This window comes from Cygnus atratus, chromosome 26 (genome assembly GCF_013377495.2).
Source record: "Cygnus atratus isolate AKBS03 ecotype Queensland, Australia chromosome 26, CAtr_DNAZoo_HiC_assembly, whole genome shotgun sequence".
NCBI lineage: Eukaryota > Metazoa > Chordata > Aves > Anseriformes > Anatidae > Cygnus > Cygnus atratus.
The window spans coordinates 4584092-4604894 of NC_066387.1; the positions used below are offsets into that span (position 1 = coordinate 4584092).

The 20803-nt window shown below is 65.4% G+C and overlaps 2 protein-coding genes across 2 annotated transcripts in view; one reads left to right on the plus strand and one right to left on the minus strand.

Moving 5' to 3' along the window:
* UNC13A (unc-13 homolog A) overlaps positions 1-4176 on the plus strand; it is a 29823-nt gene extending 25647 nt beyond the window's left edge. The window contains exons 40-46 of the mRNA XM_035569692.1: positions 746-802; positions 916-996; positions 1118-1265; positions 1825-1881; positions 3108-3200; positions 3369-3528; positions 3888-4176. Coding sequence (XP_035425585.1) covers positions 746-802; positions 916-996; positions 1118-1265; positions 1825-1881; positions 3108-3200; positions 3369-3528; positions 3888-4176 — 885 coding nt within the window. The remainder of the gene's footprint in view (positions 1-745; positions 803-915; positions 997-1117; positions 1266-1824; positions 1882-3107; positions 3201-3368; positions 3529-3887) is intronic.
* Positions 4177-6104: 1928 nt separating this feature from the next.
* LOC118259851 (unconventional myosin-Vb-like) lies at positions 6105-20037 on the minus strand. The gene is made up of 37 exons (XM_050715694.1): positions 20011-20037; positions 18927-19037; positions 18510-18672; positions 18281-18425; positions 17990-18146; positions 17703-17843; positions 17466-17547; positions 17184-17285; positions 16846-16958; positions 16501-16766; positions 16233-16314; positions 15831-15971; positions 15630-15752; positions 15262-15345; positions 14633-14782; positions 14437-14534; positions 14219-14305; positions 14032-14143; positions 13560-13771; positions 13298-13454; positions 12786-13025; positions 11985-12194; positions 11768-11861; positions 11507-11652; positions 11224-11337; positions 10848-11075; positions 10676-10770; positions 9123-9309; positions 8860-8953; positions 8531-8665; positions 8225-8376; positions 7891-7980; positions 7475-7625; positions 6820-7090; positions 6561-6735; positions 6349-6429; positions 6105-6266 (listed from the first exon to the last, which is right to left on the minus strand). The coding sequence occupies exons 1-37, from the start codon at positions 20035-20037 to the stop codon at positions 6105-6107; spliced, it is 5178 nt and encodes a 1725-aa protein (XP_050571651.1).
* Between the last annotated feature and the right edge of the window lie 766 nt (positions 20038-20803).

The following is a 20803-nucleotide window of genomic DNA, read 5'->3' on the forward strand; positions in this document are numbered from 1 at the left end:
GTTCGGGGGGGGGGGGGGGGGGGGGCGTCTCATTGCTGGGAAGGACTGCTGGTGCTGGGAGGAGCTGGGAGGAGCTGGCTCTGTCCCAGTTTGCCCAGTTGCACACTGGAGGGCCTGGGAAGGGGAGCTGGGACTCAGCCTGATGAGCGGGTGCAGACCCGGGGGTTGGTGACACCCCCTCCCATGCCGTGGGTCTGCATCCCCTGGGGCCGTGCCAGTGCTGCCCGTGGGACGGCTTCGTGTCCCCGTCCGTGGGGGTGGCACAGTGCGGGGCAGCTGGCGCCCACCATGGGGACCGGTGACACCCAGCCGTGGTGTCCCCTGAGTGGGGGGGCAGGGGGGTGCCATGCGGCCTGGCCACCAGCACCATGAGGCACAGGGGGACGGTGCCAGGTGCCACCGCTGTTCCCCTGTGCTCTCTCTGTCCCCCCGCCCCCCGTTGCACTCTTGTCCCTGCAGTGCCAGCAGTGCCCCGTGCTCGGGGACACAGACGCGGGTGCTTGGGGAGCAGGCTGGGACCCCAGGGCGTGCGGTGCCTGGCTCCAGGGTGACGTCCTGCCCTGGTGTCCCCAAGCCCCCCATCACCGTGCCCTGGGTGCTGGGCTCTTGGGGAAGCCCAGAGGGCTCAGAGGAGCCCCCCCCGGAGCCTGGGGGGAGGGGGCCGGGGAGCCCCCAGGCAGCAGCGCACCCAGCCTCGCAGCCCAGCCGCTCACCAACACCGTTCCCTTCTCTCTGCTCTCCGCAGGGCACGCAGATGATCTTCAACGCGGCCAAGGAGCTGGGGCAGCTCTCCAAGCTGAAGGTGAGGGCCAGGGGGGCCTCAGGTCCCCTCGGTGCTGGGGCGAGCGGCAGCGTCCCCCTTGCAGGGTCCCGTTGGCCAGGCCCCTCTCTGAGGGCAGGATTTGTCCCCGGCAGGACCACATGGTGCGGGAGGAAGCCAAGAGCCTGACCCCGAAGCAGTGCGCCGTGGTGGAGCTGGCCCTGGACACCATCAAGGTGAGGGCACCCTGGGGCACAGCGGGGAGATGGGGGGGGTGCCCGTGGGGGGGTGTTGGGGGGGGGGGGAGGGGGTGGGCAGCAAGCAGAGCCCCCACCCCATGGCCATCTGTCCCTGCAGCAATACTTCCACGCCGGTGGCGTGGGGCTGAAGAAGACCTTCCTGGAGAAGAGCCCCGACCTGCAGTCGCTGCGCTACGCCCTGTCCCTCTATACCCAAGCCACCGACCTCCTGATCAAAACCTTCGTGCAGACCCAGGCTTCGCAGGGTAGGACCCCCCCCCTTGGCCTGCTTCTCCCCCCTCCCACCCCTCCCAGGGCCGTATCCTGCCCCCGTCCTGGTGGTGCTGGGGTCCCAGAGGCTGCGGACGTGAGGCTGGGGTGGGTTTGATGAATTTTGTGGATAAAGAGGGACCGTGGGGTGCCCGGGGCAGCCTCGTCCCCCCATCCCAGGAAGAGGAGCGTGGCCCCGGTGCCAGGCTTGTCTGCGCCCCCGGGGCGCGCGTGTGCTGTCTGTGCGTGTCCCCGAGGGACGTCCGTCCATCCGTCCTGTCTGCGCCTCCTGTGCCAGCCGTCTGGGGGCCGGTGGGGTCCCACGGGTGCCCGCAGCACCCCCGGGTGCCAGGGTGGTGCCCAGCGCCTCCGTGTCGCTGCAGTGTCGTCCGGCTGTTGGCCGTGCGTCTGTCTGCCCGATCTGATCTCTCTTTCTCTCTCTTTCTGTCCCCCCCCCACCTTCCTTTTGCTGTCCCCCCCACGCACGTTGTCTCCTTCTCTCTCCGTCCGCTCCGTGCCGTGTCTCCGTCTCTCTCTCTCTCTCCTTCCCACTAGTTCATGGTGGAAAAGGTGTTAGGTTTACCCTTAGTGAAGAGATTTATCCTGAGAAGGGTAGGTGCACCGCTCGCCCGCCCCAGCACCCTGCCTGCAGCCGCCGGCCTGGGCTAGTAACCGTCCCCCCTCCCCCCCAGCCAAGATCTGTGCCCCCACCCACCCCAACTGAGCGCAGCCGCTCTGGGCTGAATCGGGAGGAATTTGGGGGCACTCAGCCCCCTCCCCATCCCCGCAGCTGGAGGTGCCGGCGCTCACCTTCACTCGTGAGCTCGGGGCACCCCCACATTGTCCCCAGAGCTGCTGCTGGGGGGGGGGGGACACCTGCCGGCACCGTGGCCACCCCCATGTCCCCCCACCCCGTTGCCAGAAGGACCATTACTAGCCTTGCTCCGGCGAGCCCCCCCTCGAGGAATGAGCACAGCCCCTCCCAGGCCCCGCTTGGCCTCCATCGCACACCGCCGGGGTGGGGGGGGCCGGGTCTGCACCCCCCTGCTTGGCCTCCTGCACCCAGACCGCCCCCCCCCCCCCCCCCCCCCCCCCCCGCCCTCCATCGCCTCCATTGCGGCTCAGCATGCGGCGCTGCCCAGGCAGGGGTGCCCGTGGGGATGGGGTGCGGGGGGGGGGGCAGAGGATGGAGGTTGGAGCGTGGCATGGCCGCAGCACTGTGCCCCCCCATGCCGTGCTGTGACACCCGGGGATGTGTCCTTGCTCTTATTTCCTTCCCACCAGCTCGGTCGGATCCCCTGAGCCTGCCTTGCCCCACCAAGCCTGCCCCCCCCCCCCCCCCCGCCTTGCACCCCCTCCTTCACCCATGGGTGCATGCACGGCTCAGGGGGTGGGGTGGGTGGGGGGGTTGCAGGTCACCAGATCCCCGGGGCTGGATGTGGTCCCCGAGATGGAGTGGCAACGTGGGGCCACTAGTGGCCCTGGTGGTGGCACAGGGGCTGGGTCAGGTCCCCTGGAGCACTGACCCCTCCCCACAGCCCACAGCAGGGACCTGCCCCGCCGCCACCCCCACCCCGTCCCACCTCTGCCCCATCTGGGCAAGGGGCTGGGGTCCAGGACCCACAGACTCGGGGCCGGGGGGGGGGGGGAAGCAGTGATCCAGCCGCCCCCAGCACCCTTTGTGGCTGGGGCCACATCGGGACCAACCCATCTGTCCCCACCCGGTGGCGGGTGACCTGCCTCCTCCAGCAGGGTGGGTGACAGGCAGGGGACACTGGGGACGTGGGGGGGGCTGGCACTCACGCTGCCCCCCTGCCCCCCCCCCCCCGGCCACGCAGGCTCTGGCGTGGATGACCCCGTCGGGGAGGTGTCCATCCACGTGGAGCTCTTCACGCACCCCGGCACCGGAGAACACAAAGTCACCGTTAAAGGTGGGTGCTGGTGGCCTGGACGGCAGGGGACCGGCGGGTGGCAGGGGACCGGCGGGTGGCAGGGGACCGGTGGGTGGCAGGGGACAAGCGGGTGGCCGGGGACCAGGGGCTGGTGGGGGACCGGTGGGCGGTGGCACCCTGTGAGCCTCCGGTGCCTCCTGCACACAGTGGTGGCCGCCAACGACCTCAAGTGGCAGACGTCGGGCATCTTCCGTCCCTTCATCGAGGTCAACATCATCGGGCCCCACCTCAGCGACAAGAAGAGGAAATTCGCCACCAAGTCGAAGAACAACAGCTGGGCGCCCAAGTACAACGAGAGCTTCCAGTTGTGAGTGGCGGCCCCCGGGGATGGGGACGCGGGGATGGGGACCCCTGGGGACACGGGGATGGGGACACGGGGATGGGGACATGGGGATGAGGACCCCTGGGGACATGGAGATGGGGACGCAGGGATGGGGACCCCTGGGGACACGGGGATGGGGACGCTGTGCAGCTTCAGCTGTGTTTGCTCATCCCCGCCAGGACATTTTGGATATTTTCTCCTTGGCAAAAACTACACAGGGAAAGCAGGAAAAACAAACAAACAAAAAAGGATTTTTATGGGGCAGGGGGTCAGCACCCACATGCGCCGCTGTCTCGGAGCCCCCTCCCCGTGCCAGCGCCGCCTGTCCCTTGTCCCCCCCGCAGCACGCTGGGGACGGAGACGGGCCCCGAGTGCTACGAGCTGCAGGTGTGCGTGAAGGATTACTGCTTCGCGCGGGAGGACCGGACGGTGGGCATCGCCGTGCTGCAGCTGCGTGACATCCTGCAGCGCGCCAGCTGCGCCTGCTGGCTGCCCCTGGGCCGCCGCATCCACATGGACGACACCGGCCTCACCGTGCTCCGCATCCTCTCCCAGCGCAACAACGACGAGGTGGCCAAGGAGTTCGTCAAGCTCAAGTCCGACACGCGCTCGGCCGAGGAGGGCAGCAGTTAAATCCGCCCCCCCACACACCCCGGACCCCCCCTCCCAGCCCAGCCCCTGGCCTGCAGCGTCCTCCAGCCATGTATAAGCCATAAGAGCGGCCACGAGAGGAGGCGCCTGCCCGGCCCCATTGCGGGTGGGGGGTTGCAGGGGCAGCATTGGACCCCCCCCCCCATCCCTTCCCTGGCTGGGCTCACTGGGTGGTAGCGCTGAGCACGAGCACCCCCCTGTCCCACCCCGATGGGGCTGGGGGGCTGCAGGGAAGGGCTGGACCCCAGGCTGGGCAATGGGATGGCTCTGCCCCTTCCCAGCCTGGGATGGAGGGACCCCAGTGACCCATCCCCATCCCACCCGGCCCAAAACCTCATCGAGTGACACAAGGGAAGCACCGGGATGGGGGGAGTGGGAGGTTGGGGGGGGTCATCCCAGGCTGGCACAGCGCGATGGCCCCTTGTCCCCCACCCGGTGTTACCAGGGGCAGGGGCCCCCCGCCCAGCGCCCTGTACATATGTAAATAGCTGTACATACACGGGGCAGCAGGACGCGGCTGTGTCCCGCACCCCGAAGGGCTATAGGGGCTGGGGGGCCGGTGGGCACAGCCCCCGCCACAGAGTTCCCCCCCCAGCTGGCGGCGGCACCACCAGGGTCGGGAGCAGCAGGGAGCAGCCCCCGGCGCCTATCCTGTCTTCCCTGCCTGGCCGCCATGCGGGTGGCCCCGTTGCCCCCCCCCCCCACGGTGCCAGGGTGGGGGGCACCCCCCCTCCCATGGGCTGGGGGGCACCCATCTCCCTTGGCTCTGGTGAGCAGGGACTGCCCACCCCCACCCCCCCATGTGGCACTAGGTCCCTGCAGCAGCACCTATGGGACCTCTTTGGCACAAGCAAGACCCTTGCCCCTCTCTCCAATAGGACCCCCCCCTCCCCATATTTCCCATTAACCACCATTTCTGTGTGATCAGTAGTGTGCGTGTCTCAGGGGGGTGGACAGGGAGCACAGTGTCCCCCCCGCGCTGAGAGGGACGGCCACCCCTCAGCACCGGGGGGGACAGAAGCCTGAGGCCCCCCCAGGTCAATATATACCTCTCAGCCCCCTCCCCACCCCAAAACAGGGTAACTCAGCCCCCCCCCCCCCCAGTCCTTTTTCTATAGGATTTGCCTGGGACCAAAGGGTTTAGGTATCCACTCTCATTTCTGTTCAATGTTTACACCCCTTTTCTAACTGCTGCTCCCTGGGGGGGGGGCAGCCCCATTTCCCCCCCCACAAAAAAAAATGTGCCCCCTCCCCACTCAGTCCTGTTTGGCATGTGATTGAACCGATGACCCGGCTCCTGTACCCATGTCACCGATGCCCCTGTGTCTGTACCTCCCCCCGCCGCGGGGGCTACCATGGATGCATGACCGTGAGATGTTTTGCACTATTTTGACTTTTTTGGGCTCTGTAAAAATATTTTATTATAACTGACATTAAAAAGCACACCCTTGGCTGTGGCTGCGGGTGCTGGGGGGAGGGAGGAGCAGGCACCCAGGGGCTCCCCATCCCCCCTGCCCCCCCCCCTTTAAGCTCAACTCCAAGCATAAAGACGCCAGCGATGCTGCACCACCCCACCTGCAGCTCAGGATTTGCTCTTCCTACCCTGGGCAAAGGTCAAACTTCATCCCAGGGGTTAAAGGGGACTGGGGCAGACCCCAAACACCCCCCCCACCTCCAACCACCACCACCCCAAGGCCACCACCCCGCAAACAGCGCGCCCACAGCCAACCTCAGACACCCAAATTATCTGCAAAGACTTTTATTAACACCAAAGGATTAAAAAGTGGCCGAAAGAGTTGTGGCCGCACCACAAAACAAAAGTACCCACAGGTCTCAGCAACAAACAGCCCCCAGGGGAGCACCACGAAGCGCAGCAGCCGTCCTCCTGCCCCTGGGGGGCCGGACAGGGCTCAGAGGCGGACGAGGAAAGCCAGGTCGATGGTGTCGGGGATGCGGAGCTCATCCAGGTGCACAGGGGAGGCGACGAAGGGCAGGTTCACAGGGAAGAGGTGGCTGGTGTCCACCAGCAGCTGGCTGGGACCTCCCTCCTGCTGCTGCTCCTGCAGTCGCCTCTGCGGGGGGACACGGCGCTCAGCAGGGGGGTGGCCCCGTGGGGACAGAGCCTGAGGGGCCAGAGCCGAGGTCGCCGCTTACCTCCACAGTGCTGATGAAGCCGGGGCTCACACGTTCCTCCAGCCCCGCAGCTGGGGTGTACGCCCGCAGGATCTTCACGACCTGGAGGGACATCAGGGGACCTCTGTGACCCCCCCCCCCCCGCCCCAGCCTCCCAGCCTATGGGGGCAGAGCAGCCCCCGGGGTGGGATGGGAGCCCCCCAGGATGGTGAACCCCAGTCACCCCCCAGTACCTGCTGCGGTGACAGCACCGTGCACAGGCTGCAGATAGCTCCGGCATCCTCCTCTGTCGCCTTCTTCACCTGCAGCAGCTGGGCAGCCTGCACCAGCGGCTCCAGCATCTCACGGGCCCCGCTGTGCTGCAGCCCCTGCGCCCGCAGCCACTGCTCCAGCTGGCTGATGTTGTACCTGCCGTGACAAGGGGTCAGGGGGAGGCACCCACAGTGTCCCAGCCCCCCCGCAAATACACTACAACCCCATGCAGGGACCAACCTGAGCTGGATGCCACGGCTCCAGGAGCAGGCATCCTTCCTCAGCAGCAGGTAGTTGAGGGTGGTGCCGCTGACGAGGAAGAGGAGCTGACGCAGGACCTGGTGCCCCACAGCTGGGGCCAGCCCATGGCAGCCCAGCACCTGGTGGAAGGAGCCCAGCTGCTGCAGGAGCTCAGGCAGGGTGTGGGCTATGGGGGCCGAGGGCCGGTGAAGGCCAGGAGGGCAGGAGGAGGCCAGGCCCTGGATGGTCTCGCTCTCCAACATCGCTGAAACTAGAGGGTTAGGAAAAAAAAAGGAAAAAAGAAAAGGTTGGTCAGACCAAGGAGGTGCTGCCTTGTGCTTCGCAGGGCGCCTTGGCTCTGCATTGTGGTTGGGGACAGAGGGACTGGTGGGGCAGGGGGTTGATGGAGTCCCCCAGGGCTGCAGCCCAAGGTTCCCAGGGGTGCTGAGCCCCCTCCAGCTCCCCCTTCCAAGCTAGGAGGCTCGGGGAGCAGCAGGACCCCATGGAGACCCAATTCCAAGTCCACCTCCCACCTCCGGGCACAACATACCAGGTTGCTCTCGTGTAGTGCTCCCTCCCCAAGCCAGCATCACAGGATGGGGGTCCTGTGAGCCCCCCCAGCTCCCAGCCCCCATTGCCCGAGCCCCCTCCGTACCAATCATGGGCTTGAGGCACTTCTCGGCGGTGCGGATGAGCTGCTGGTAGAGCTGCACAGCCAAGGCGCCCAGGCTGCGGCCGGCGCTCTGCAGGTCCAGGTGCTGCAGGCGGTGCGCGCTCTGCCGCGCCGTGTTCCCCTGGGAGCAGCTCTGGGGGCACGGCCAGGTCAGGGGGACAGCCCCAGGAGGGAGGCAAAAAAATAAAAATAGAAGAAAATACAGGGGTACCCCCCCAACCCTCCTGGGGGATGAGAACATTGGCTCCATCCCTGTACATCCCCACGCACACCCAGGCTGGGATGCAGCCCCAGCCCTGGACAAGCCTCATTGCCCCCTTCCCGAAGTCCCCAAAGCCCCCACTCTTCCCAGGGAAGGGTGTAGGGGTGTGATGTCCCCCTCCCCAGCCCAGCCCTACCTCATCCCGGCCATACTGGCGCAGACAGTTCAGAAGCTGGCAGGTATTTGCCAGCCAGAGGGCCACAACTTCAAAGTCATCGCTGTGCTTCTGCAAGGGGGGGGGGGAAAGTGAGCACAGTGGGGGGTCAGCGAGGCTCCAGCAATGCCAGCACCCCCACCCCACGCTTTCTCCAAGCCCCCCAAGCCCCAGGGGATGCTCAGGTTGGACTCCCCAGCTCCATCACACAAAGCCCTGGGGACCAGGCTGCAGACCCAGTGCCTCCCCCCCATGTTGGCCAGCAGAGCTCCTACTCCTCAGCACAAATCCCCCCCCCGGTGGCCAGGTCCAGCACCTTCATCACCCTCTTGATGGCATTGATGGCCGCATCCAGCAGGGAGCAGGCCCGCGGCTCGTCACGGCAGTGGTCTGCGTGGCGGAGGCAGAGGAAGAGGAGGAAGGCTGGCAGTTCCGGCAGTGCCCCTGGGCTGCTAGGCGGGCGGTAGTCTGCAGGGGGGAGCAGACACTTACAGAGAGCTGGAGGGTGCAGGCTGCTGCCCCAGTGAGGTGGGAAGGATGAGACCATCTTTTGGGGAAGAAACCCTAGTAGGGAGCAAGCTGCTTTGTTGGGTAATGGGGTCCCCGTCTACCCAAGCCCTACCTGTGATGATAGCCTTGATGATGCGCCCTTCATCCTCCATCCTCCACGCCAGCATGGCCTGGGACAGCCCCGGTGGGGATGGGACTGCTTGGGATGCTGCTGGCTCCTGCCCCAGCCCGGTGGTCTCTCTCTTCACTGGTGGGGAGGAGCATGGGTTACATCCTGCTGTGTCCTGGGCCAGGGGACCTGGAGCAGGTCCCTTTGGCTCAGCCCAAGAAAAGCTCCCTGGGGTTTGGAGGTGCCCTGGTCCCCACCTTGAGGCTGGGTGATGCACCAGCCCGCCCCCCACCCCAGCCAGCCTCATGCCCCCCCCCCATGCAGGCACTCACCCGTGAAGTCCTGGATCTGCTTTGCATAGGCTCTGAGCTGCTTCTGGAGCTTCATGGTGGTCCTCTCCTGCTTCTCCAGCTTCTGGATCAGCTCCTGGGCAGGGACAGCTCTTGTAGGGCTCAGCCACCCCCACCAGCACCCAACTCATGGGGTACGGAGCTGGGGGATGCCTTGGGTCCCCTGCATCGCTCCCCAGTGGGATGCTGCAGCTCACTATGGGGTGGGGGGAGCTGTCCAAGCCCTGTCCCCCCCCCCCCCTTACCCAGTTCTCCTCCTTGAGCCGCACGACATGGTGCTGCAGCCCCTCCTGGCCCTGGTGCCGCTGCAGGTCCTGGATGAGGGCTGCCTGCTGCTGGCTCAGCTGCTTGAGCGAGCGGATGTCGAGGTGCAGCCCCTCCACCTCCTCCTCGTGCTGCTGCTTCTCCTCCTGCAGCTGGCTCGCCAGCAGCCTGCGCGTGCCGGGGAACCCGAGTCACCGAGCCAGGCCGGTGTCACCTGCCTGGCCTGCCCTGGGCCCCGTGCTGTCATTATCACTGTCAGTGACACACAGCGGGGTCGAGTGTACCCTCAGCACGTGCACGCACCCCGCTGAGGGGTGCAGACCCAGGAGGACAGGGTGTCATCCCCAGGGACCAGACAGGGCTCAGAGGTGAGCCCACGGGAACCTCGTGCAGACCAACGAGGCCACGCACAGGGCGCCGCACCTGGGTCGGGGCAGTCCCAAACATCAGCACAGGCTGGGGGACAAAGGGATGTAGAGCAGCCCCGTGGAGAAGGGCTTGGGGTACTGGTGGATGGGAAATAGGACATAAAGCTGGGAAATAGGACACGAACCAGCAGCGCCTGCTCGCAGCCCAGGAAGCCAGCTGTACCCTGGCTGCACCAGGGGTGACCAGCAGGGCGAGGGAGGGGATTGTGCCCCTCTGCTCTGCCCTCGTGGGACCCCACCTGGAGCACAAGGTCAGGGACCTGCCAGAGCAAGTCCAGAGGAGGCCACAGAGCAGCTCTGCTATTAGGACGGGCTGGGAGAGCTGGGGGTGTTGAGCCTGGAGAAGAGAAGGCTCCAGGGAGACCTCACAGCAGCCTGCCAGTACCTAAAGGGGACTTGTAAGATGGAGAGACTTTTCACGAGGGCATGTACTGATATGACAAGGGGCAACGGATTTAAACTAGAAGAGGGTAGGTTTATAGGTTTAGATAAGTTTAGATGAACTGTTAGGAAGAAATTCTTTCCCCTGAGGGCGGTGAGGCCCTGGCTGAGGCTGCCCTGAGGAGCTGTGGGTGCCCCATCCCTGGCAGTGCCCAAGGCCAGGCTGGATGGGGCTGGGGGCAGCCTGGGCTGGTGGGGGGTTGTGCCCATGGCAGGGGTGGGACGGGGTGGGCTTCAAGGTCCCTTCCAACCCAAACCACTCCATGGTGCTGTGAATTATCACACCCCATCCTTCAGAGTGTCATTTGTCCCTTAAAGCCTGCAAGCTTGGGACTTTCCCCCCACCCTGATCTTCCCTCTGAATGCACCAAGGCCAGCCCAGAAACAGGCTGGGGGCACCCAGCAAGCTTGTGGGGTGGGCGCACCCATTCTGGGGAGCTCCAGCCTCCCAGGAGGATGCAGCACAGCAGGGAAGGGGAGCCGTGGATGCAGGTGGGTAGACGGCTGCTTTGGAGGTTTGGAGCTGCCCAGCATCACAGCACTGCACAGGTGAGGTGACTGCAGCTGGCCAGAACAGCAGGGAAGCCCCCAGCAGTACCCCATGATGCTGCAGCCCACTGCAGGGATCCCAGCCCCAGCCAGACCCCCTCTGGAGCCACACTCACTTGTTGGCAACCTGCACGGCATCGTATGCATGCTTCAAGTCATCGTCCGCTGCCTTCTCTGGGCTCCTGCCCAGCCCCAGCATCCCGGCGATGTTCTGCCAGGAGAGCAGGGCAGGGTGAGAGCAGCCCCGACAGCCCCACCCGGCCCCATACCAGCGGGGCAGGAACTCACCCTTCGCTTCAGGAAGTCCAGGGGTTTCTTCTCCTCGTGCTCGGCAGAGGCTTTGCTCCTCCGCAGCTCCTCGCGGGTGCGGGCCAGTTCCTCGGTGACAGCATTGAGCTGCCCCAGCAGGAGGAGGTACGCCTGCTCCAAGGGGTCCTGCCCTGCGCCGCCGTTGGGCAGCGGCTCCCCCGCGGGCTGGGGAGCCTCAGGCACCGGCTGCCAGCGCTCCTCTGGCCCCTGGGTGCAAGGAGGGGGCTTGGTGGGGAAGCCAGGGGCTGAAATCCTTGCAAACACCCCCAGGTGGGCGCACAGCTGGCCCCACAGGCTCCCACAGACAGGCCACTTGTCACCCCCACCCTGCCAGCCCCACTGCTGTCCCAACTACCTCAGCCTGCTGGTCGGAGCCATCCCGTGATGGGGCGGTGGACATGGAGGACAGGTAGCTGCTCTCAGAGCCCAGGAAGCTCTCGGACGAAGGGGAGCGTCTGATGGTGCTTTGCTAAGGGGGAGGAGGGCAGGGTTGGTGCCCCGCTCCCCAAACACCCACCGGCTGGCACACACCACTTGTCCCCTCCCCAGGATGGGGCACAAGGACAGGGCAGCTCAGCCCTCCGGCCCCGCAGCTTAAAGGAAAGTGGCTTTGGACCCCGAGCCCCCCAGCCCCTCACCCTGTGGAAGGCCACCTCGTCCCGCAGATTCTCGTAGCCCTGCTCCAGGCGGGCGTACTCCTTCACCAGGCTCTGGTAGCGCGCCCGCTCCTCCTCCAGCTCCTGCTGCAGCCCCCGGCTCTCCCGCGCTGCACGCTGGTGCTGCTCTGCAGGGGACAGCGGACACACGGGGCTGGGGACAGGGTGCAGCCCCTGCAATGGGGGGCACACCGGGCCTGCAGGTCCAGCCTTGTGCAGGATGGGGCAGGGGAACCCTTCTACCTTCCAGATCCTGCGACTGCTCCAAGGTGCGCTGGATCAGGGCATCTCTCTCCTCCCCCAGGTGCAGTTTCATGGCCTCCACCTCTGCCAGGCGCTGGGGGAGGAGCAGAGGGGTCGGTACAGCCCAGGGACCCCTGTGTGGGCACTCAGCACCAGGCTCAGGGCCCTGGAAAGTCCCCATAGAGCAAGAGCAGCCCCAGCTATCCCCACGACAGACCTGCCGGAGCTCCTCGACCTCCTGGGCCAGGTGGCTCTCAGCACTGTGCCTCTCCAGCTCGGCCAGCCGCTCCTGCAGCTGCTGGACCTGGGCATCGCGGGCCGCGTCCTCCCGCAGCCCCTGCATCTCTGCCCGCAGGCGCTGCACCTCCTCGGCATGGGCAGTGTTCAGTGCCAAGAGCTGCTCCGCCAGCCGCTGCTTCTCCTGGGCCTGGAGTCAGAGCAGGTTATGGGGTGCTGGGGGCAGCCCCTTGGGTCCCCTTCTCCCCATCAGTGGGAGCCCTGAGCCTTGGTTACCCCACCCACCCACCACCACCACGCAGAGCTCTCCATCAGGCACCATCCCAGATGGAGCCATGCATTGTGAGCTTTGCCATGCCTCCGCATCCCGCTCCCCACCTCCTGGCTGCTTCCATCCCCAGGGACAGGGCAGCACAGCGGGGGCCCTCCCTCACACTCCGCAGTCACCCCTGGAGCTGGAGCGGTGGCAGCCGGAGATGAGACGCTTGCCCAGATGGCGGCAGCTGATGTGGCCGGTGGGAGAACGCGCTGTGCCGGAGCCGTTCCAGCACACGCTGCTGTGCTGTGAGGCTGTGCCCACCCAAGCACCCAGGAGGGCACCAGCACATCCCCAGGGTGCATCAGAAACCCAGCACTGACCCCTAGATGCAGTACTCCTGCCTGGAGACATGCGCCCTGCAGGGCCAGCTCCACGGCCAGGATGGGGCAGACCAGGGCTATGGTTTTGGTTATACAGGGACTGGTTGGCAAAGGCAGGTCCGAAGCAGGCTGCAGCACCCACCTGCTCATCCAGCCTGCACTGCAGCTGCATCACCTTGATCTCCATGCCCTTGTGCAGCTGCTTGTAGTGCTCAACCGAGCGCGCCTCCGCCCGCAGGCGCCGCAGCTCCCGGCGTGCCCGCGCCCGGCGGTAGCAGCACTGCAGGTAGAGCACGGCCCCACGCAGCCGGGCGTAGCGGCTCCGGGCCAGCCAGCCCCTGACAGCTGCCTGGATCACCACGGCTTTCTGGTGCCGCACCATCTGCAAGGGAGAGACGGGGCAGTGGCACTGCCAGCAGGCACAGGGACAATAGCAGCCCTGTGCACCTGGGGACAGTGGGGTTGGTGCCACGCTGTCACCAAGAGGCGCTGTGATGCCAACTGACCCCAAGCAGCATGGCAAGAACAGCCAGTTTGTCACCAAGATGTCAAGAAGGTGACAGCATCACCGAGAGCACGCTGCTCCCTCAGTTGCATGGGGCAGGGGCTCCCCACCGCAGGACGGGGCCACCCAGCACCCTGCCAGGCTCCTACCTGCCGGTACAGACGCCGGGCAAACATGCCCCGGGCAAAGGCTTGGATGGTGACAGCAGCCCGGCGTGTGCGCAGGTAGGAGCGCTGGGCCTGCACCATCCTCACAGTCTTCTGCAGCACCACAGCAGCTCTGCTCCTCCGCAGCATCGCGGCGAGCCTGTGGGGAGGCGAGGAGCTGGGTGCAGGGCAGCAGAGCCCCCAGCCCACCCCAGAGCCCGGTCTCTGCTCACTGCATCTCCCTCAGAGCCCTGGCCCCGCTCACCTGCGGGCCAGCAGGCCCCGGGCATGGCGCTGCAGGCAGAGCACCGCAGCACGCGCCCGCCCGAAGCGCCGCCGCGCCAGCCAGCCCCGCAGGTGCCGCTGCAGCAGGGTGCAGGCTGCCCGCAGCCGCCGGTACCGCAGCTCCTCCAGGTAGGCCACCTGGCCGGCCCGGAAAAACACCTTGCTCTTCCCACACTGGTACTTGCTGGGGTCCTGGGGGCAGAAGGGGGGAGTCAGAACCAGGGAGAAGGCACACCCTGGCCAGGTTCCTCCAAAGCAATACTCTGTATGCACCCAGCCTTCCTTGCTCAGCTTCCCCAGTGGCTGGGGGAATCCCAATTCCTCCCCATCAATATTACACCCATTTCTGCACCCCATGGGGCGCGCACACACACACTGGAAGAAAGATGGGAAAAAGCATCTACAAGGGATGCTCACGTACCGCAGCTGCACCCCCTGAGCAGAGCCCTTACCTGGAGCAGCCTCCCCAGGGCAAGGCTGCAGCTCTGCTTCACATCAGCACCCACCAGCTCCTCTCTGCTCACCAGAGCCCTGTACCTGTCAAAGAACTCCTGGTATGTCCACCTGTGGGGAACAGAGGGGATCAGTGGGGTGCTCTGGCCAGGGGGAGCCCTGGGGTGCCGGGGAAGCAGGGGGTACCTGGAGGGGTAGCCCGTGGCACTGATCCGAATGGTCTCCAGGACCCCACAGGCTCGCAGCTGCTCCACCACTCGCCTGGAGTCAAACCTGGGGTCAAAAAGAAAAAAAACAAACTGATCCCATGCAGCTCATCCAGGCGTGCACCAAGGCACGTAGGGCAGGAGGGACACGGCTTAGAGGGGGGGAGCAGAGCCCCGCAGCGTCCCTATCGCACTCACACAAAGGGCAGCTTCCCGTCGTTGGGTTTGATGCAGCGGATGTAGTGCGACGTGGTGCTGCCCAGCATCTCCATCAGCCGGTTCAGGGAGGCTCTGAACTGCGGAGCACAACAGGAAGGTGGTCAGGGCCAGCAGGCAGGGCCCAGGGGGGTGTCCCCCAGGACAGAGCAGGGCTCAGGGCTCCCCCGTCCTGTACCTGGCTGGAGATGGACTTCTTGCTCCTCTGGCTGCTGGGCAGCGACCTGCGGCTGGGGCGGCCGGGCAGCCAGGGGCCGCTGGACCTGCGGGACTGCAGGGACACAGCCCCATCCCCATCCTCCAGGAAGAGCTCGGCGAGCAGGGCAGACTGCGTGGAGCAGAGCCGTGAGCAGGGTGGGCCTGCAGCAAGCAGCACCCCACACCGCCCCAGAGCCAGCACCAGCAGGACACGTGGCCCCAGAGGCCAGCCCCATGCAGGATCCTGATACTGCCACAGCCCCGACATGCCCCAGATGTGCCGGAACCAGCTGTGCCCCCCCACTTGCCCCCTAAGGGAACCCAAGGGCAAGTCGTGGGCACCCTCCCAGCTGAACAAGAGCTCTCCCCCTGGATGTCCCTTACCTTCTGCCAGGGCCACACGGTACAGAGGGGAGGAGAAGACAGCGTTACCAACGTGGGAGCAGCAGCACACCCCAGCCCGAGGGCAGGAGAATAAAATGGGGGCACCCACATCACAGGGCACCCTGACCATGGGTCACCACCCCCAACAAACACAGGACTCACCCTGCGTGGCTTCCACCTCCTGCAACACCCACCCCTTCCAGCACCCGTGGGGCTGGCTCTCACCTTGCTGGCTCGCAGCAGCCCCACCAGCTCCTCGGGGATGGTGTCCCTGTTCTTCTCCACAAACCCACTGCACTGGTATTCCACCTGGCAGGGGACAACACCAGCACCAGCGTTAGGGGCTTCCCAGCCTGGATTGGGGCAGGGCTCTTGGAAAGGACACTTGCAGGAGCCAGGGCTGGCTGTGGCCACACCGCTGATGGCACCACCGCAGGACCTCCTAATTTCTCTAATTCCTGCCCTTGGAGCTGCAGCCCAGCACAGAGAGGGCAGAGGCTGCAGGAGATGCCCCCAGCAGCTCCTGAGGGTCAGGCTGGGTGCTGCCAAGCCCCCCACACAGTGAGGTACCACCACCACTGCAGCTCTCCTACCTTGCCAGCAAAGTGGCAGACAATGAAGGCGTCCATGGGCCTCTTGGGCTTCTGGAAGTGGGAGCTGCCGAGGTGGGTCTGGTAGAGCTTCTGTGCCCAGCTCCCGTCACTGCCTTGGGGCATCTGAAAGGCAGAGGGGTTGGAGGGGTGGCCGAGGGCTCAGGACAGCCACAGTGACCTGCTCCAGTGCCTCACACCCACCTTGCACTCCTCATTCAGCAGGTCCAGGATGCCGAGGCGGCCCTCAATGAGCTCGATGCACAGCTGGTTGTCACAGAAATCGACGAAGACCCAAGGGATCTTCTCAGTCACGTACTCCTCCTGCTCCAGCTTGAAGACATGCTAAGAGGGAGGGATGAAGAGCAGGATGAGATGAGATGGGGCAGAGGTGGCCCGGTCACCGGGCTGGCTGCAGGCAGCACCTGGGTTTCCACAGGGCACCAAAGCAGCCCCTCTCCTGGGGCAGGGGCACTTCTTGGGCCATGTCCAGCTCCAGCAGCCTCCCAGAGCCCCAGGCCCAGAGGACCAGCCACGTCCCCAGGGCAGAAAGCCAGAGGCACCAGCACAGCAGGGTGCTGGAGGGGACATCTGGGTGACACCCACCAGGTTGAAAAGCTGCTGCAGCTTCTCGTTGGCGTAGTTGATGCAGAACTGCTCAAAGCTGTTGAACTCAAACATCTCAAACCTGCGGACAGAGACCCAGCTGAGCAGGGCAGAACCGCCCCAGCCATCCAGGAGCTGCAGGTGGCCACGGACCCAGCCTCACTACAGGGACAGGCACTGCCCCACAACCCAGCTGGTGGCCACAGACCCACAGCAGGAGCAGGACCACACTCTTCCACACGACATGGCAGAGGAGAGCCATTCTTACCCGTAGATGTCCAGGATGCCAATGGAGGTGTGGTGGCCCTCCGGTGACCGCAGGGCACGGTTGACCCTGCTCACCATCCACCTGAAGACCTGCCCGTACATGTGCTTGGCCAGGGCGTCCCGGGAGTCCAGTGCCTGCTGCCTGGAGAGCGGCTTCAGGTAGGTCTCGCCAGCGGTCACCAGCTTGCGATGGCAGAGCCAGCGTGTGACCTGTGCCTCCTCAATGCCCAGCAGCGTGCAGAACTGCCCCAGGGCCTCATCAGCGGGCTGCAGAGGGACAGAAGTGTCACCAGCACCGCTGGGATGCGGGTCCCGATGTGGCCAGGCACAGTGAGCTCTCGCTCACCTCCACGAAGCACCCGTCCCCGTGGCGGTCCCTCCCTCTGATTGCGATGTCGCCCAGATGCAGGATGGCAGCAAGGACGGAGAAGAGCTCCAGCTGGTCGGCCTCGGGGACACCTGCAGGCACAGTGGGGGCATGAGGGGCTGCCCCCAGTGCTGGGGGGAACCCCATATCCCACAGGCTGAGGAGATGGGAACAGCCAGCAGATATCTGGGCTCCCCAGCACCAGGGTGTCCATCCCCGGTGCTCCCACCAGCAATGGGGTGATGGTAGTGGGATGATGGGGACCGGCCCTGCCCACCCCGACAGTCTCCCCCCCCCGTGCCCCACCAGGACAGTACCCAGGAGGGAGAAGGCATGCCGTGTGCTGTCCAGGTCAGCTGCATCATCGGTGCTGGCAGTGCACCGACCCTGGCGGGTGTAGTGGAAGGTCTCTGCCCCACCTGCGGGCAAGATGTGCGGGCAGTGAAACCAGCACTGCCCCACCAGGCCCCCCAGCCCCCCTCATCCTGTGGTGCAGAGCATGCACAGCACCCAGCTGGCAGCCCAATCCTGCCCCCGTTTTGGGGAACGGCAGGAACACCAGCACTGCCCACGCCATGCTACAGGGCTGGGGTACTCACGGAGACCCAGGCCCTGCAGCTCAGGCAGGACAGCTGAGGCACAAAGCTGGTAGAAGATGTGGTAGTTCCTCTCTGCTCTCGCCTGTGGGAAGGGCAGCTGGGTCACCTCAGGTCCCCAAAAAGGGCGGTGCTGAGGCCCCAGACTGGGGACAAGGGACACTTCGCTCTCCCAGCTTGACCCAGGAGGAGCAAGGCAGCCCCTGCACAGCCCTGTCCCCGTGCCGCCCCAAGACCCACCTGGAAGGTGACGCGGGACTTCTCCAGCAGGTAGGTTTTGATGGTGGCCCCAGTGACATGGGCTTGGCTGAAGCCAATCTCGATGTACTTCCCAAAGCGGCTGCTGTTGTCATTCCTGGTCGTCTTCGCATTCCCAAAGGCCTGGCAGGAGGCATTAGGTGGCCTCAGATCTCCAGGTGCTCCAGAGACATTCAGTCCCCTCCACCCACCCATGTTATCAGGGGGAACATCAGGGATGCAAGGCCACAAGGAGCACAGGGAGAGCCTGGGGGCAGGCAGGAACCCACCTCCATGACAGGGCTGGAGGCCAGCACCTTCTCCTCCATGCTGGAGTCCCCCAGGCAGCCCCCGACGGCAGTGAAGTACCTCATGGCATACTTGGCTGATGCTGTCTTCCCTGCGCCCGACTCGCCGCTGATGATGAGGGACTGATTCTTCCTGAACCTGCGGGAGGGGGACACGAGCCCGTGCCCCATGGGGAAGGTTCTCCACGGGCCATATGGGGGCTTCAGCCCTGCCCCACCACAACCTGGGGGGCTGCTCCAGCAGCGGGACCCCCCCCATGGTGATGCTCTCACCTCACCATCTGCTTGTACGCCTCCTCCGCCAGCGCAAAGATGTGGGGGTCCATGTCCCCCATCTCCCGGCCACTGTAGGCATAGATCACCTCCTCCTCGTAGATGGGCAGCGGCTTGTAGGGGTTGATTGCAACCAGGATGATACCTGGAGGAAGGGGGCGTGCACAGGAAAGGGGCATGAGGGCACTCATCCCAGGGTGCAGGGGGACAGGGAGTGCAGGGGGCTCACCGCAGTAGGTGTAGATGGCATTGGCCTCCAGGAAGCGCACGCGGAGCGAGTGCAGCACGGCCGGCTCGTGCAGGTAGCTCAGGGCCACCAGGTCATCCTTGCCCGAGAGGCACTCGGGGTTGCAGAGAGGCGGCAGCTGGGACTCGATGGGGTAAGCCAGCATCTGCGGGGACGGGGCAGGATGAGTGCTGAGCAGGGACAGGTGGCCCCTTGGTGGCAGCACAGGCAGGGGATGTGGCCTCAGCACGCAGTACTCAGACAGCAGACAAGCCGCTGGGCACATCCACGGCCTCTCTGCTCCCCAGTGAGGAACCCAGGCTGGTTTGGGCGCACAGAGTGAGCCCCAGCACCCAGCTCAGGATGCCTGGCCACGCAGTGAGCAAAGGGACCCGTGGGGCCACGAGGCCCCAGCCTCACCGAGCCATCCTCCAGGCAGAGGTGCAGAACGGCATCTCCTTCCTTGTAGTCTCTGGTTATTTCTGCCGCCCTCCAGACCTGGACGCAGTCAGGGATCCAGACCCGGGCACCCTGTGGGGACACAGAAGGGACAAGGTCCCAGCAGATGGCCTCAGACATGGGACAGGAGACGCACACAGCCCTGAGCTGGGCATCGCAGCCCCCTGTGGCTCTCAGAGGCAGCAGCCTGGTGCTCAGCATCACCGCCGGGTCCCCCATGGACCTGCTGCTCCTGCCAGCAGGGATCCTGCCCAGATGTGCAAGAGGGCACTGGGGCTACTGCCACGGGATCACCAAAGATCAGAGCCTGACACCAGAAAGTTTCTGCAAGAAGGGGCTCAAAACCGGCTCCGGCACCCCAGAAACAGAGCCGGGGAGATACCCCAGCCCCAGTTTCCTTGTTCTGACCCAGCCCCGTGGCTCTCCCTTCCCAGCCGGCAGCACCCCTTGTCCTTGCACTGTAGGGCTTGTCCTGCCCCACTACAGGATGCTCAGAGATGGGAAACCCGCAACTCCCGGACCCCACTGCAGCAGCTCTGCCAGCCTGCAGGGAACAAGGGCTGCTCCAGGGGGCTGGTGCCCCCACTGCTCCGTGCAGGCAGGCATGAGGCCATATTGTGAGCTTAAAAAGGGAGAAAAAGCTCCTCTAATGGCTGCAGCGCTGCTGCCAGGCTCAGGGAGCACCTCACGGCTTCCACACACCACCTTGGAGCCCTCTGCTGCTCTAACACCCTGCTCCCACCTCAGCCCATCGCCAGGAGCCAGGGCTGGCGAAGCCATCCTACTGCTACTGCTGCTGAATTTGCAAACCCAGGGGGCTCAGCAGGCAGCGAACCCCCCCAGGTCTAGGAGCACCCATGTTACTGCCCTGCTACAGCCCAGCAAATGCAAAGCAAGCAGGCTAGGGAGGGGACGCAAAGGGGGCTGCGCTTTGGGTACCCCCTCCTAGGGACCAGCAGCAGTCCCAGAGGTGCTGGGGCGGGAGCAGCATTGGCAGCCCTTTCCCCCTCCACCCTGTACCACCCCCAGCAGCACCAAGCCTCACCTGCCCGTAGGGCTGCCCTGCTGCCATGGTTCCCCCACTTCTGCCACACTACTGCTCCCCCCGCCTGTGGCCCCTTTATGGCCACTAATTGCTGATGATTGGGTGGGGGGTCCCAGCCTGCTAATTGCTGCTAATTGGGTGTGGGGGTCCCACCCTGCTCCGCCTCCTGGTCAGCCCCACACACCCTCACCAGCTGGGGGAGATGATGGGGAGCTGTGGCTAGCTTCTCCCCACCCCACAGCTGCAGCACCCCAAGAGACCCCCACCTCCCATTTGGGGCACCCCAACTCCCTCCTGGGACGCCCCCGAGAAGCCCTATCTGGGACAACCCCACCCAGGACCCCTTGAAACACTCCCCTACCTGGAACCATCAAGGGAACTCCAAGCCTCTCCGATCTAAGACACCCCAGAAGTGCCCTCATGCAGGGTAACTTGGGCCACCTGCACCCCGGCCCCCACCCAGGGCACCCCAAGCACCCATGGGTGAGTGATGGAGCGGGGTGCTGCTGAGCGACCCCCTCCGACTGAGTTCAGCTCGGTCCATAATGGGATTTTTTTCTCAGTGCACCTCCAGCCTTTTTCACTGACTCATGCCAAGGGAGGGACCCATGGGCGCGGGGGGGGGGGGGGACCCAGTTTGGGACCCTCGTCCTGGGCCCCCCTGCCACGTGCGGTCCCTGTGGGGCACTGGCTTCCTTGTCCCAGGTCCCTGGGTTTGAGGGGGGGGGGGGGGGGGTGGCACCCTGCACCTGCGGTGTGCTGGTGGGTGTCTGGGGGTGCTGCTGCCCATGGG